We start from the raw sequence: 14,853 nt of genomic DNA on the forward strand, positions 1-14,853 counted from the left end.
ATAAGAAGTGTCTATTATTTAAGAGAGTAAAAGAGAAAAAAAATATAATCTTACTTGAGTTGATATGAGGGGGTGTCAAATGAAAAAAAAAAAATATAATAAATAATTAATTTATAATAAAAAAATTTATAAATAGAAATTAAAATATATAATAAATATATAAATTATATCATTTAAAGGTTAAATAAATATTTTTCTAGTAGCATCCAAACAAATCTAAATAGCTTGCGGCAAAAGTGCATACAAATCAAGATGAATACCTAGTAATTTATTTTGTTTCGTATATTCACAATACTTCATATCTAAAGAAGTACATTAGTTAAAATTATAATTTTATTATCAAATTATATAAATTTAATATACTAAAAATAAATTATGTGACACATGTCAAACACCATATATATATATATATATATATATATATATATATATATATATAGAAGTCAAACATAACATATCTTAACTAGTTAGGTAAATTATATAAATTATTATCAAATTCTATTAATTAAATATAATAAAAAGTTTTATTTATTTATTTCCACCACGTTGCCACGCCATTTGCACCACCACCATCCAAGACCGTCCCACTAAACTCCCTCAGGGAATCTAATTTCACCAACGGAGGTGCGTTTCTCTGAAAGGAAAAAACACCCCTTGAGCCTTCCAAAGGCTTCTCCCTGTCTGTTTCTCTCCTCGGTTATCGCAGCACTCAAGAATGGCTTCCTCTCTTCTCCTCTCCAGCTCCCCCTCTCCCTTCCTCCCCTCTGGCCGCTGTCGCGGCCTTCATGGCCCAAACCCCTCCGCCTGGTCTTCCCCTTTCCTCGCCTCCCCAAAACCCCTGCAAAGCCCCGACCTTTGGATGACTTCGCTGACTCCCAACCCCTCGAAGTTTCCTCGGTTTGTTGGTAGAATTCGCGCCCGAGACACGTCGATTGGAGAGGCGGAAGCTGAGGATGCGGCCTCTGACGAAGCTCCAATCGGCGAGGATTCTGCAGTGTTCGAAGTGGGGAAGCAAAAGATATCTTCTTGGGTCTACTTCACAGGGATTCTGGGAGTTGTGCTCTTCGCGCTGAATGTCTTGTGGATCGATCCTTCCACCGGGTTTGGGACGGCTTTCGTTAATGCCGTTTCGGAGCTCTCGGACAGCCACGAGGTTAGTCCTTTCCTAAAAATTCTAAATTGATGTTCTTTGCTAGTTTCTCCATATTTTTGGAAGATTTGATCATTGTTTTGGGTGTTTTCTCGTGCTTCTTAATGAATGGGAATTGGGTTGCCTGAAACTGATTGGATATATTAGGTGGATTGATTGTTTGGTAATTGATGATTGTTGTGAACTTCTTTTCCTCTTGTATTTGAATGTAAAATAGCAAACTTTATCTTGCTTCAGTAGCTTGAGATTTGGTTTTTGGCTTTTGTTCTTGGTTCCTTGGGAAATTTGAGGGTCCTAACTGGGTTTGGGTTTAGATGAATTGGGTGGCCTACCATGTGGTTATGCACCAGAGCTTTCGGGTTATCTATTAACAGGGATGCTTTTTTTCAAAATTTACTAATTTCTTATTTACATTTGTGTAGTTGCATCACTCTTTAAGTTTCTACTTCTTCGAAGTTTTTTTTTTTTTTTTTTGAATCTAATATATGATTGAATGTCCATATGTCTACATCTTTCTAATAAGTTGGTTCATGTCTATTTTTTCTATATAAAAAACATTTCTCTACCATCTCTTTCATCAACAGTTTAAGAGATTTGCTGTGTTAGATTTGGGATCCCTGGCTGTTGTCCTTAATGCACTACTCTTGTTGCTTTATGGTGATCCACCAAACAGAAAACTGTTAATTCACAACCTGTTCATCTGTAGCGGTAGCTTTCCAGGAGATAGCTAACAAGTTAGGATATGCAAGGAGTTGCTAAGTTGAAGCTTGGACGGAACATGGTATGCACCAGAACTCCTAACTAGATGGCTGAATATTAATTTATAAAATTTTGAGAAAGAGACTTATTAAAATATTAGGTTGGGCATCAAAGATAATACTTTTATGCATACACTTACATCTCTATTTTTGTATGAGATCCTAACTAGATGACATAGGGCTTCTAGCTCGAGATTGAGGTGTGTAGACTTAAAGATAGATTGTAACAAGAAGATGTAAGATTCGTATATTGATATAGTACATGTTTTAGTTGGGGACTTGGTTGATATGCGAAACCTATCTCTAGGTTGAGGTTGAGTTTGTCAATTTGATCCTAATGCAATTTCATGATATCTACTTGACAAAAAGTTCTCGCTGATCTACTTCTGGTAGAGTTTACTCAATTTGGTGTTAAATGGAAGCTTAAAGTTAGACATTCATCATTATTAGAATCTTATGATTCACAATCCAGATCGAATGATCTGGATAAAAATAGCTCTTTACAATTTGGGTCTGATCCCTAGATCAGGATCAGTATCGATTGTAAGATCCAGATATGGCTTTTAGGATCCAGATAGTGGATAGTATGATCCTTCAGATCATAAGATCCATATCAGGTCATACTTTTACATATTAAGATTCAGCTAATAATACATAAACTAAAATGGACCTAGACCCAGACCATGATGGCTAGCAAAAGGAAGAGGAATGGTGTAGATACTGATTTAGCTTTAGATGCTTCCATGTTCATTTTGCTGGAATCTTGAATTAATAAGAAAGGAGACCCTATGCTACATTACCGCTACTTTCTGACATGCTAGATAGTTAAACTTGGATGCATGTTTCTGTATAAGATATATATAGTTCTCTTTATGTAATTGGCTGGGTGGGATGGACAAGATGCATGATGCCTGCACTCTTAATGCTGCTGACACATTTATTTGTTTTCATTCTCTGTTTGAATATCGCAAGAAGCTTAATGTTTTCAGAGCTTTTGTGAAAATTGGAGCCATCTGGCTGTAACATGTTTCACTCTTGATGACAAACTGCATATGACCTGCCGGGCCTTCGGATTTCCATGTTGTGCAAGATGAATATGACCTACTTGAAGAAATTATTTTTGGCAAGGATGATGGAAAAGTCAGAGTCTAAAACTCATGATAGTTCTTAGGTTTATCATGATTTGGCTATTCAAATGAGGGCTATAAATATGTTTACCACAAATAATATTTCTTGGTTTTGGTTGAAGTATATTGTCTAAGTTCCTCCATGCTCCCCGCTATAGCTTGCAAATCAAATTAACCCCCTCTGAAGAAAAATGATAATGATGCTTCAGTCAGCAACAGCTACAGAAACCCAGCCATCAATGCTCAAGACATGGGAGAAGAGGCTTTTGGATACTCTTCAACAACTTAGCTTTTCTGTTTTGTGTTTCCTTTGAAGGGGACCATTGGATATTCTTCATTCATCAAGTGGCAATAATGTTGGCTAATCTGATGGCCTAAAGGAAGGTAGTGCTGTTAGCCCTTTCAGGCTTGGCATGTATTTACCATTCCCTTAAAGAATTCGATGCAACTGTTCCACCTCAGAAGGCAAAGATTTTCATCTCTTCATTACTTTGCTGTGGGGTCAAGCATGCATTCTGTGGATAATATATAAGTGTAGTTCTTTCAGGAATGTAATACAGGTGGTACTTATACATCAGTTGCTGATGACATTTCAGATATGGTTAAGTCCACTGAAGTTGAGTTGATCTTCCCAGAGGAGAAGGAAATACATCTTTAATTGGATAATAAATTGTAGAAATAATTACGGATATATTCTATTATAGCAATAGGATCAAATATAATAGCAGGTGGAAAGTAGTGACTTTTTTTTTGTTTCAGCATATATTTACGGTGAACATCTTTTAGAAGTGGTAGTTCTTTCATCATAGAACCTTATAACCAAAATCTGGTTGCTTGCCAGTTGGTTTTGAAGAAAAATCCCTCTCTTGATATGAGAAAACATTTTGTTAAATAAATCTATGATGCTTAGATTTGATGATGGGATAGTTAATTTAGAGCCAACACTGTCTGACTTTATTGTTCGTGCTTCTACTTCTGAAAGGTCCAGCAAGCATTACACCAGTTGTTAGTTGGCCTCAACAAAATTCTGAAGACTATATTCATGCAAAGAATTGTGGAAGGTGGATCTTGCAAGTACCACATTAAGTGAGCCTGATAATGACAAGGATTTCGGCAAAGAAATCATTGCCAAGTGAGGTGCTCAGCAAACTTTGAGTTTTGAGTCTAGAGTTTGATTCCATTAAGATAGTTATGACTACATTTTGGGCATGAATTGAAGAGCCCATTCAGTATCTTGGTGAAAAATTCATGTCTTGTTCAGCCATGCAGTGAAAGCTTTTTCTCTGCTGCAGAGTGGACCATATGATGGCCAAGATATTACAGTAAGAAATTAAAATATATGATATCGTATGAATGATAATTTTATGCTAATAAGCTTAAAATACACGTATGATGAAAATTTTACAATTGGATAGCTTTTCCCCTCATCTAACTGTCATATCTTCATATGTTTGCCTCATTGATTTTTTCACTTCAGAATGTCAATAACCAGACTTAATTAGAGACAACCATATATAAATACAAAATACTTTATTAATGAATTAAAGTTTTATGAATATACTAAAATGGATTTTTCTAAAGACAAATAAATGCAAAGAGGGGATGAAAAGAAATTTTCATTTCAACTTCTGTTGATTCCTATTGCAAGTAATATGATATGTGAGCTTAAGCACATGAATAAGGGATTTTGAAGACACATTTACATGGTTGCATTTTCTTGCACTAATTCATTCCTTGTAGACAAAGCTTCTTTGCACAAAGTTTCTTTAATTAAATTTGTGTTCCCTCTTCTAATAAACCCTTTTTAGTTCTCCTTTAGAAAACATAATATGCTTGAAGCCTTGAAGGAACCTTTTCTACTTGGTTCGAAAACGTGATCTTCAGGCTTATAAATTGGACTTAAGGCCCATACAATTCAAGTCACAAATGAAAATATTTTATTCTTTAAAAAAAATGCCTGGCCATTTTATATATACATGTCATGCAGATTTTACTGCCAATTCACAAAAGGTTCTGAGTTTTTAAGGAGGGGCAGGGGGTTAACTCCATATTGCATAAGACTCCATCCTAGCCATGATGTTAAGGCCCTTTTGATTTGTTACAAACCTCAGAGGACCTGCAATATTTGGCTGTGCAGAAAATTTAAGGGAGGTGGTGAACTGTGAATGATGGATTCTCTTTTGTTGTTTACTTATCTGAAGGCTCATAATCAGGAAGAGTGGATCAAGTAACAAAAGTAATTGGCATTTCATCAGCATCACCAGCAGTTATATAGTCTTAGATGCAGTTACAGATTCTTAGGTTGTAGGTAGAAAATACCTAACATAGCTTATGCCATGCCATCTGTATCTGTTAGGGATATTACGTGGATGGATATATTATCAGTTTTAATATTTTACTAACTGAATAGTGACATGCCAATGCAAAATTGCCAACATGCAAAAAGTACAGCATTGCTTCACCTGTTAATCCATCCAATATAAATGGTTTTGGTTCTGACATCTTTGAAGCATAACTTGCAATACTCATTAAACCCAATCATTTCATTACCATTATTGAGCTGGAAAGGGTTGGTTTATTTCTTTATCTGAGCTTTTTTTTTTTTTTGTGGTCCTAATGTTTGTCTTTATAAATTTTTTTATTATATGATTAATCGATGTCTTCTTTGAAATTTTGCTCAGATTTATGTGCATGTTATTATGGTTAAGCACTCAAATGATGACTTTTCTGAATTTTCTTGCACAGGTTGTAATGTTGATCCTTATTGTTATTTTTGCTACTGTTCATAGTGGTATGGCAAGCCTTCGTGATACGGGTGAGAAACTCATGGGTGAGAGAGCTTACCGTGTTTTGTTTGCAGGGATCTCACTCCCTTTAGCAGTCAGTACTGTTGTGAGTTGCCTCCTTGCTCTTATTTTTATTTTCTTCATCATGTGGTATACTGTAATTGCTGTTTTTTCCTAAAAAAAGTACCACAACCACCCTCAGTCCCTCTCAAGAGTATAAATTTATTGGCCATTGTTGTTTGTGATTTAATAACTAATGAAGGCTAATTTTTTTAGGTTTACTTCATCAATCACCGATATGATGGTATTCAGCTGTGGCAAGTCAAGGGTGTCTCTGGAATCCATGAACTGGTGTGGGTTTCATCCTTCATCTCCTTCCTCTTTCTCTACCCATCTACCTTTAATCTATTAGAAGTTGCAGCTGTTGATAGGCCCAAAATGCATCTATGGGAAACAGGGATCATGAGAATCACCAGACATCCACAGGTTTGTAGTCTGTTTAAAAGATTTCCCATATAAACATGATATAGAGAACCATTTGTTAGAATTGACTTAAATTAGATGATACTAGCCATGTTGGTGTCTTTCTAATAGTATGTGTACTTTCTAGTAAGAAATGCTAACGTAGGCCTTGTTCCTTCAGATGGTTGGGCAGGTAATCTGGTGCTTAGCTCACACACTCTGGATTGGTAACTCAGTAGCAGTGGCTGCCTCAGTTGGCTTGATCGCTCACCATTTATTTGGTGTTTGGAATGGCGATAGAAGGCTGGCATCACGATATGGTCGAGCTTTTGAAGTTTTAAAGACCAGAACAAGCATAATACCTTTTGCAGCAATCCTTGATGGACGTCAAAAGTTGCCCAAAGATTTTTACAAGGAATTTATTCGATTACCATATTTAACAATCACAGCCTTGACACTTGGTGCATACTTTGCACACCCATTAATGCAATCATCCAGCTTTCAGCTTCACTGGTAGTATGTCTTTTGCTGATATTGTATACGCACTACATTTCTCTATTCAATAAATATGTGATATTAAAGTCACTTGGGGTTGTGGGTATTGTAAAAATGAGCAAAGGCATGTTCGATGAAATACATAAATTGGATCAAGATCTCTATGATAAAGAATTTTGCAGGAGGGTGTTCTTATCACACTTCTAAGCTGCTTAAATTGTTGTAAGATAAAAGAGAAGAAACAGCAAAATATACAAATTGAGATGTGACAGATGAGTTGTTGGAGACCTTTGTTTTGATCTAGACAATGCTGCTGATGGAGTCAGAGAATGATCTTGTGGTGGTAGTGGAGCCGGAGATGGTGTCTGTTCAAAGCCATTCACATCCTCATAATATGGAGAATCGTGGTTTCTGAGCCATACATCTGAAGCTGCATTCATTATCAGGTAAGCGTCCACAGAAATAAAGAAGAAAAGGTGAGGAAGCTTTTCTTGTTGGTAATTGACTAAATACTCACCTTGTTTGGATAGTGTATAATCTGAGTCATCAAAACTGATTGGCCAGAGGAAATAGCCCAGCAACCTTTTCTGGAGAGCAAACTCTATCTTCACCTCCACCACTTCTAGACTGTCAAAACTGACCCACAGACCTCCAGAATGGAAATATGCAGATACAGTCTGGTTGTCATTTAGAAGGACAATGTTGGGATCCTTCAAGATCTCTTTGATCTCAGAGTAAGCAATCATACCGGTTTGGTTGCTCATCTTTTGCCTAGGTCCTGTGGCCACAACTGGTGCACCTGGTTCATTCTTCATTTTGTTCCTGAGGAACCAAGATCTTCCATATAAAGGGACACCCATTACCAGCTTGCATTCAGGGATTCCTGCAGCCAGCCATGAAGTAATGCTGTAACTTGTAGAAAAGTGGGAGGACTTATCATATAGTGGAGCATCAAAAGCTGTGACATCGCTGTTCTTGTGGTAACCAAAACAGAGAGCATTGGCCCAATCAAGGTTGTCTGAGATGGCTTCTATCGGGTAGTCGACATTATCAGCAGGCACATCAAACAGGTGGTTTGAGAAGTATACTGTGGCCGTCAGCAGGAGACGGGAAGATGAATTCTGTGCTTCCTCGTTTATGTGGGCTCTCCATTCTGCAAGCAGGATCCCGAGGCTGGCCATGTCAGAAGATGATGAAGGAAATTGCCAAGCCAAGTCTAACCCATCAAATGCATTGGTTCTGGCTAGTTCTATGGTGGAATTGATGAATGCTGCTCGAAGAGTTTGATTTGCTGCCATGGCAGAGAAGGCAGCATTGGAGATGTTGGTTTGGCAGTCATCCGTGGCAATGGACAAGAGCGTCTTAAGGGATGAGTTTTTGGCTTTAACGGCGGTCGAGAAAGTGGCTAAAAGGGGAAGTTGGTCATCTGGTGGGAGTGCAACATGAAAATTAGTATCATCAAGGGAAAGGGAGTAGTAGTAGAGGTGGGAGTAGAGGGAGGTGTTGATGTTGGAAACTGGCGAGTAGCGGGCCAAGTGAGAGAACCAGTAGCCAGCTCTGACCGGATGAGGAACTTTTTTAAGGCTTGCGCATTCTTGCTGTGCTGTTGTATGCTGGACGGTTGAAAGTATTAGGAGGTGGAAGATGAGGAGCAAGGAGACAGGTAGTTGGCCCATTTTGGGGAAATATGGGGATACCGATGAGTGAGGATGGTGGGCATTCTGTGAGTTCGAATGATGAGGAAATGCAGAGGAGAGAATCTTAATTTTTTGAGAAAGATGGCTGTAAAGATGGCTGTGACTTTGAACACTGGAGGCCAGGAAGAAAGGGTATGGTGTTTGGTTGTGGTCTACCAGTGGTTTCCTTTTTGAAAGGTAATTATAAATGAATTCACCTTCATGGAAGACCTTCCCATTAACTGGCCCTGCAGGTCACTGGATCTGGAAATATTATAAGACAGCCTTGTTTCGGTATTTTGATACTGAGATTTCCTTTTGACTCTTTCTAAATTAATTCCTGGTTGTGGACAACTGAGATAGGTGCATGTGCTGACTGTCTACAGACATGTTTAAATACCATTATAAAATTTTTGTAGCAGGTGGGTGAGTTGTTTGTGTAGGACAGTGGTGTGAATCCACCATCAGATCATGCAAATGCCACTTTGAGAGCTGTGCAAGCAGATGAATGGAGGAGTTAGGAATGCTTTCAGATATGTATGGGGCACGATCCAATGGTCGACATCATGAAAGAAGATCGACCATTCTTTTGTGTAAGAGCTCAGCTGAAACTGTTAAGAACTAGTATGTGGTTCCATCCTTGTTATCATTAGATTTGAAAGGTATTTCTTAGTGGTGGTATCACCGGCTTTGAGCATGCAACTTGTTGACATCAAGTGATTGTCTCTGAGTGGGTGGCGACCTGGTCAGTATCATTTATAATTCAATACCAATTGCTGCGTCTTTATATGGTTTCTTTTGACAGCAAGTGACCCACATCCCATGTGCTCGTAGTTATTGCCTGAAGGCATAAAGCAGATGGGTGGGTGTCTTTTGTCAAATGTACCATGGAGCCCTAAAAGGTTGTTGGGTGAAAGATGCGTGGCTTTTGACATCTTTTATGGCCTTTTTCCTATGATCACATTCTTGGTTTCTTCAGCAGGAAGGATAGGCTTCCATTGCTGGATTTGGAGAAGTTGAGATTTTTTGGGACTATGAAAGTCGCTTAGTGGCAGGATAGGAGGAAAGAGGTGTGTTAGGATGTTACAGCAGTCCATTGACACCCTATCAGTCCACATGGTATGGGTGCTCTACGTGACATGTTTTTTTTAAAAAAAAAAAAAAAATCCAATTCAGTTTTTGATCAACAAAGGAGCTAGTCGGTGACCTACTGGTTACACTTGTCACGCTCCAAATTCGGGACATAACACGGTCATGCTATCGAGGGATGGAGTCCACGATAACACGAAGTCAATTCATCATAATCATCTAAAATCCGTCAAATAAAAAGATTCAATTCTATTATTCATCAAATAATCGAACCAATATGGATTCAGAGCATCTAAATCCAAAAGCAAGTACTAACTCGAATCTCAACATTCATAAAAAACTATAAATTTATGATTATAAATAAATTAAATTTCTGTTGCCTAATTTTTCAGCTTGCTATACCGATCTTCAAGCTTGGATTCTTTTTGCCGATCCTAACTTTATTTCTTTGTTCAAACAAAAAGAAAATAAAAAGAATATGAGCTACACTAGCCCAGTAAATAGAACTTGCACTTCCTTATCGGATCAAGCATAAGTTTTTCATGATAATGCAATATTTAGAAAATAGCAGGTAATACAAAATAAAGCATTTCATAGAACATATAACAAAACAAGTTATAAACTCATCATGCATGCATAAATCATGTATATTTCACAATCATGAATCGTAAATCATTTTTATCATGTATTCATGTCATGTTTCAAAACATTGCTCACAGATATTCGTGCTAAGGTCACTATTATACCCGTGACAGGGCCATGTTTCTTAATCGACAGAGTTCTTAATTCATGTGCCAACTTTATACCCGCTGGCAGGGCCATGTTTCGTGTGGATGCTAGCTCCGGATGTCGACCTTCCCGAAGGGATTCATTCATAGCCATCTGAGAGCCTTCGAAATCTTTATATCTTTTTCTTAAAGCATACATATACATAGATGGAAAAACAATGAAATTCATGCTTCATAATCATGCTATTTTCATAAAATATATTCATAAAATCAATGCTCATAATAAAACATGCTCTTTCATATCACATATGCCGATCCTTATTTTATGAAAAATTATGATTTCATCAATAGCAATTCTTTGCATAAAATATGATCATTTAAAAATAAATAAAGAGCATAAGATCCACTTACTTCTTTCATCTTAGATCTTTAGACTTCGTAAGAAGAATCAGCTAATCATATTTAAAATATCAAATCATTATCAAATTCTATTTCATAAATATAATAAGATTAAATCATAAGTAAAGAGAACCGTTGACCGAATGTGTCGGACCATCCAGATACCAGGGCAATTTAGGATCTCTGATCTGAGGGTCAAATTTAAGTGACTTGATTAAGAAATCGTGAGGCACAGATCGAATTAAAGTCAAGATCAATCAATAGGGTTCTTTAATAATAAATTTGAAAGATCTTTGATACGATCAGATGAGGTTGACATACAGCACGGATATCAAAGCAACTTCAGATCATCTTGTTAGAGTCAATATGAGCTTCTAAAAGATAAAGGCATGACTCGATACAGGATTCATAGATCTTTTTTTAGAGAGAGAAAGTCGGTCATGAGAGAGAAAGTAGAGAGAGAAAATGGAGAGAGAATCTTCGTATCCTTTAAAAGTGACAATCATGATTGAGATCATCAGAGGTTATATCAGGATGACTTAATATGGATTAACCATGATCGATGTTATCAATTTCGAAGAAGGATCGGATCAGGATCTAGTCTACTGCACGAATTTCAGAGCAGTCTCAGATCATCATATTTTTATCTCAAGTTTACCCTAGGGTCTGTGATGCAATTAGAGAGAGAATGATCCTAGAAAGATGAAATCCATAAAAAGAGATAAAAAGGTCTAGAGAGAGAAAATAGGAAGAAAATCTAGAGAGAGAAAATGAAGAGGGAAGGTAGAGAGAGAAAGTCCAATTTTAGAGAGAGAAAGATTTAAGAGAGAGATGAGAAAAATTTTCTCTCACATGTATTTTTTATTATTATTATTATTATATATATATTTCTTTTTCTTTTTCTTTTCTTTTTAGAGAGAGAAAATAGAGAGAGAAAGAGAGAGAAAGAGGAAAAAAGAGGGAAGAGAAGAAAATTTTCTCTTTTCTTATTATTTATTTATTTTTTTTTCTATTTTCTATTTTCTTTGTTTTTCTTTTTCTTTTCTTTTTCTTTTTCTTTTTTCTTTTCTTTTCTTTTCTTTTCTTCTTCTTCCCGAGCTTTCATTGGGCCGAAACAGGGGACCTAGAGGTCCCCGTGCCTTGATCGGCCGATCAAGGCCATAACATGGCCGGTGGTGGCCGGCGGCAACGACCGACCCTCCCGGGTTCGGAGAGACCAGAGCCGGCGGTCGGCGAGACCGTCGGCGCCGGAAAATCAGAGGAAAGAGGCAGCGAACAGGGGTTTTCCTTCTCCAACTAAATCCGGTGACACCCGTCGCCGGCCATCGTGCTCACAGGCAATGAAAAGAAGGGAGAGAAGAGAGGGAGAGGAGGGAGACCTTACCACAACCTCCGGTGACCCCCATCGGCGAGAAATCGCGACGAACACGGGTCGAGGAGTCGCGGCTTCAAACGGAAAAATCGGAGAAAAATCTCCGGCAATCGGCGGTGACTGAAGGGTCTACCCATAGAGGAGAGAGGGGGGTTTCTTATAGGGTTCGTCCTAGGGTCTTTCAATGGCCCTAAGACTCCGATTCTTGATCGGAGAAGAGGAAGACTCCGATCGGGAGTCTTCCTGCTCTGTTTTTTTTCCCTTTTTTTTTTTCGGGTGGGCTTTGAGCTGGTTTTGGGCCTCAATTGGGCCGGGTTATCACATTCTACCCTCCTTAAAAAAAAAATTTCGTCCTTGAAATTTAACATACCTTCATTTTCAAATAAGTGTGGATATCTCGTCTTCATATCGTCTTCAAGCTCCCAAGTAGCCTCTTTCTCTTCATGATTACTCCAATAAATCTTTACATACGGAATGATACGCCATCTTAGAACTTGCTCTTTTCGATCAATAATTCGGAGGAAAAAAAATTTTTTTTTTTCTAGCATCCATTTATTATCAGTAAAATCCTTTTTTATTTACAACTAACGTATTTCATAATATCTTTTGCTTTAAAGGATTAATATTTCTAATCAATTTAGACCACCATGCTTTTGCTGCGCACTCTGATCTCAATTTACCAAATTATCTAAATCTATCAAAAATATCTTTGTATATTAAATCAATCAAAGTTAGATCCAACTTTTAGATTTCATATACAATTTAGGATAAAATTTAAGGTTTCCTTGTCATTACTATCTCTTAGGCATAGCACATCAAAATTAAATCTTCATCCACCTTCTATGTTTGAACTTATTACATAAACTTCACCAACCCTCAAGAATCTAATATGTCTAGAATTAATTTGAGTTAACCTTCGAGTTACCTTACAATCATTTAGACAACTTTCAAACCAACTTTTCTTTGCAAAAAAAAAAATTAACATCAAAATCAGCAAAGTTATCATGTCCTTTATCCATATTGGTTTAGCATTCCAATGTCATCAAATATACCTAACATAATATATCAATACCTCCCACTTCATTCTAGGGTCAACACTTCTCGTACTCAGATCAACCTTGCTAATTGAAATCTAAGATATAACTCATCAATTCTATTATAGACATCATATGCCACTTCTGCATAAATTTCATCATAATACCTATTGATTCGAAATCAAATTATTGAATCCTTTCTTTTATATCTATCATGTTCCTCATGATCTTAGCCTCAAATTCAAATATCACTAAAGTCACAATCCCGAATAATGATAACCTTAAGTTCAAATACCACTTAAGTCATATTCTCTAGTGATCATAACTTAAACTTTATATCATTCTATCACGTCCTTAATGATCATAATCTTAAGCTCTGATGTTATCCATTATACTCCACTCGATCATATCCTATTGATCATACATAAAGTTTTGATATCACTTTATAATCTCAATGATCTTAAACCTAAGCTCTGATATTATTCTATCATATCCTAATCATTTATATCATTTATATCATAATCCCCAATGATTATAACCTAAGCTCTGATACCATAAAATGTCACGCCCCAAATCCGAGACATAACACGGCCATGCTACCGAGGGACGGAGTCCACGATAACACGAAGCCAATTCATCATAATCATCTAAAATCCGTCAAATAAAAAGATTCAATTCTATTATTCATCAAATAATCGAACCAATATGGGTTCAGAGCATCTAAATCCAAAAGCAAGTACTAACCCGAATCTCAACATTCATAAATAACTACAAATTCATGATTATAAATAAATTAAACTTCTGTTGCCTAATTTTTCAGCTTGCTATGCCGATCTTCAAGCTTGGATTTCTTTTGCCGATCCTAACCTTATTTCTCTGTTCAAACAAAAAGAAAACAAAAAGAATATGAGCTACACTAGCCCAGTAAGTAGAACTTGCACTTCCTTATCGGATCAAGTATAAGTTTTTCATGATAATGCAATATTTAGAAAATAACAGGTAATACAAAATAAAGCATTTCATAGAACATATAACAAAATAAGTTATAAACTCATCATGCATGCATAAATCATGTATATTTCACAATCATGAATCGTAAATCATTTTCATCATGAATTCATGTCATGTTTCAAAATATTGCTCACAGATATTCGTGCTAAGGTCACTATTATACCCGTGACAGGGCCATGTTTCTTAATCGACAGAGTTCTTAATTCATGTGCCAACTTTATACCCGCTGGCAGGGCCATGTTTCGTGTGGATGCTAGCTCCGGATGTCGACTTTTCCTAAGGGATTTATTCATAGCCATCTGAGAGCCTTCGAAATCTTTATATCTTTTTCTTAAAGCATACATATACATAGATGGAAAAACAATGAAATTCATGCTTCATAATCATGCTATTTTCATAAAACATGTTCATAAAATCAATGCTCATAATAAAACATGCTCTTTCATATCACATATGCCGATCCTTATTTTATGAAAAATTATGATTTCATCAATAGCAATTCTTTGCATAAAATATGATCATTTAAAAATAAATAAGGAGCATAAGATCCACTTACCTCTTTCATCTTAGATCTTTAGACTTCGTAAGAAGAATCAGCTAATCCTATTTAAAATATCAAATCATTATCAAATTCTATTCCATAAATATAATAAGATTAAATCATAAGTAAAGAGGACCGTTGACCGAATGTGTCGGACCATCCAGATACCAGGGCGATTTAGGATCTCTGATCTGAGGGTCAAATTTAAGTGACTTGATCAAGAAA

General features: G+C 36.7%; 2 protein-coding genes across 2 annotated transcripts; one reads left to right on the forward strand and one right to left on the reverse strand.

The window, feature by feature from the left end:
* The first annotated feature begins 583 nt into the window (after nucleotides 1-583).
* LOC105038852 (15-cis-zeta-carotene isomerase, chloroplastic) lies at nucleotides 584-6,868 on the forward strand. Its single transcript, XM_010914762.4, has 4 exons — nucleotides 584-1,153; nucleotides 5,781-5,927; nucleotides 6,098-6,307; nucleotides 6,465-6,868. The coding sequence occupies exons 1-4, from the start codon at nucleotides 716-718 to the stop codon at nucleotides 6,798-6,800; spliced, it is 1,131 nt and encodes a 376-aa protein (XP_010913064.1). The 5' UTR covers nucleotides 584-715; the 3' UTR covers nucleotides 6,801-6,868.
* Nucleotides 6,487-8,971, reverse strand: LOC105038851 (nod factor hydrolase protein 1). Its single transcript, XM_010914761.4, has 2 exons — nucleotides 7,296-8,971; nucleotides 6,487-7,208 (listed from the first exon to the last, which is right to left on the reverse strand). The coding sequence occupies exons 1-2, from the start codon at nucleotides 8,452-8,454 to the stop codon at nucleotides 6,991-6,993; spliced, it is 1,377 nt and encodes a 458-aa protein (XP_010913063.1). The 5' UTR covers nucleotides 8,455-8,971; the 3' UTR covers nucleotides 6,487-6,990.
* Between the last annotated feature and the right edge of the window lie 5,882 nt (nucleotides 8,972-14,853).

The sequence above is a fragment of the Elaeis guineensis genome, chromosome 1 (assembly GCF_000442705.2).
Source record: "Elaeis guineensis isolate ETL-2024a chromosome 1, EG11, whole genome shotgun sequence".
Classification (NCBI taxonomy): Eukaryota; Viridiplantae; Streptophyta; class Magnoliopsida; order Arecales; family Arecaceae; genus Elaeis; species Elaeis guineensis.

Coding starts and splice junctions, on each gene's coding strand:
- LOC105038852 (XM_010914762.4), top strand. CDS start 716: ATGGCTTCCTCTCTTCTCCTCTCCAGCTCCCCCTCTCCCTTCCTCCCC. Junction 5,928..6,097: donor CTTTAGCAGTCAGTACTGTT/GTGAGTTGCCTC, acceptor TAATTTTTTTAG/GTTTACTTCATCAATCACCG. Junction 6,308..6,464: donor GAATCACCAGACATCCACAG/GTTTGTAGTCTG, acceptor TTGTTCCTTCAG/ATGGTTGGGCAGGTAATCTG.
- LOC105038851 (XM_010914761.4), bottom strand. CDS start 8,454: ATGGGCCAACTACCTGTCTCCTTGCTCCTCATCTTCCACCTCCTAATA. Junction 7,209..7,295: donor TTATACACTATCCAAACAAG/GTGAGTATTTAG, acceptor TAATGAATGCAG/CTTCAGATGTATGGCTCAGA.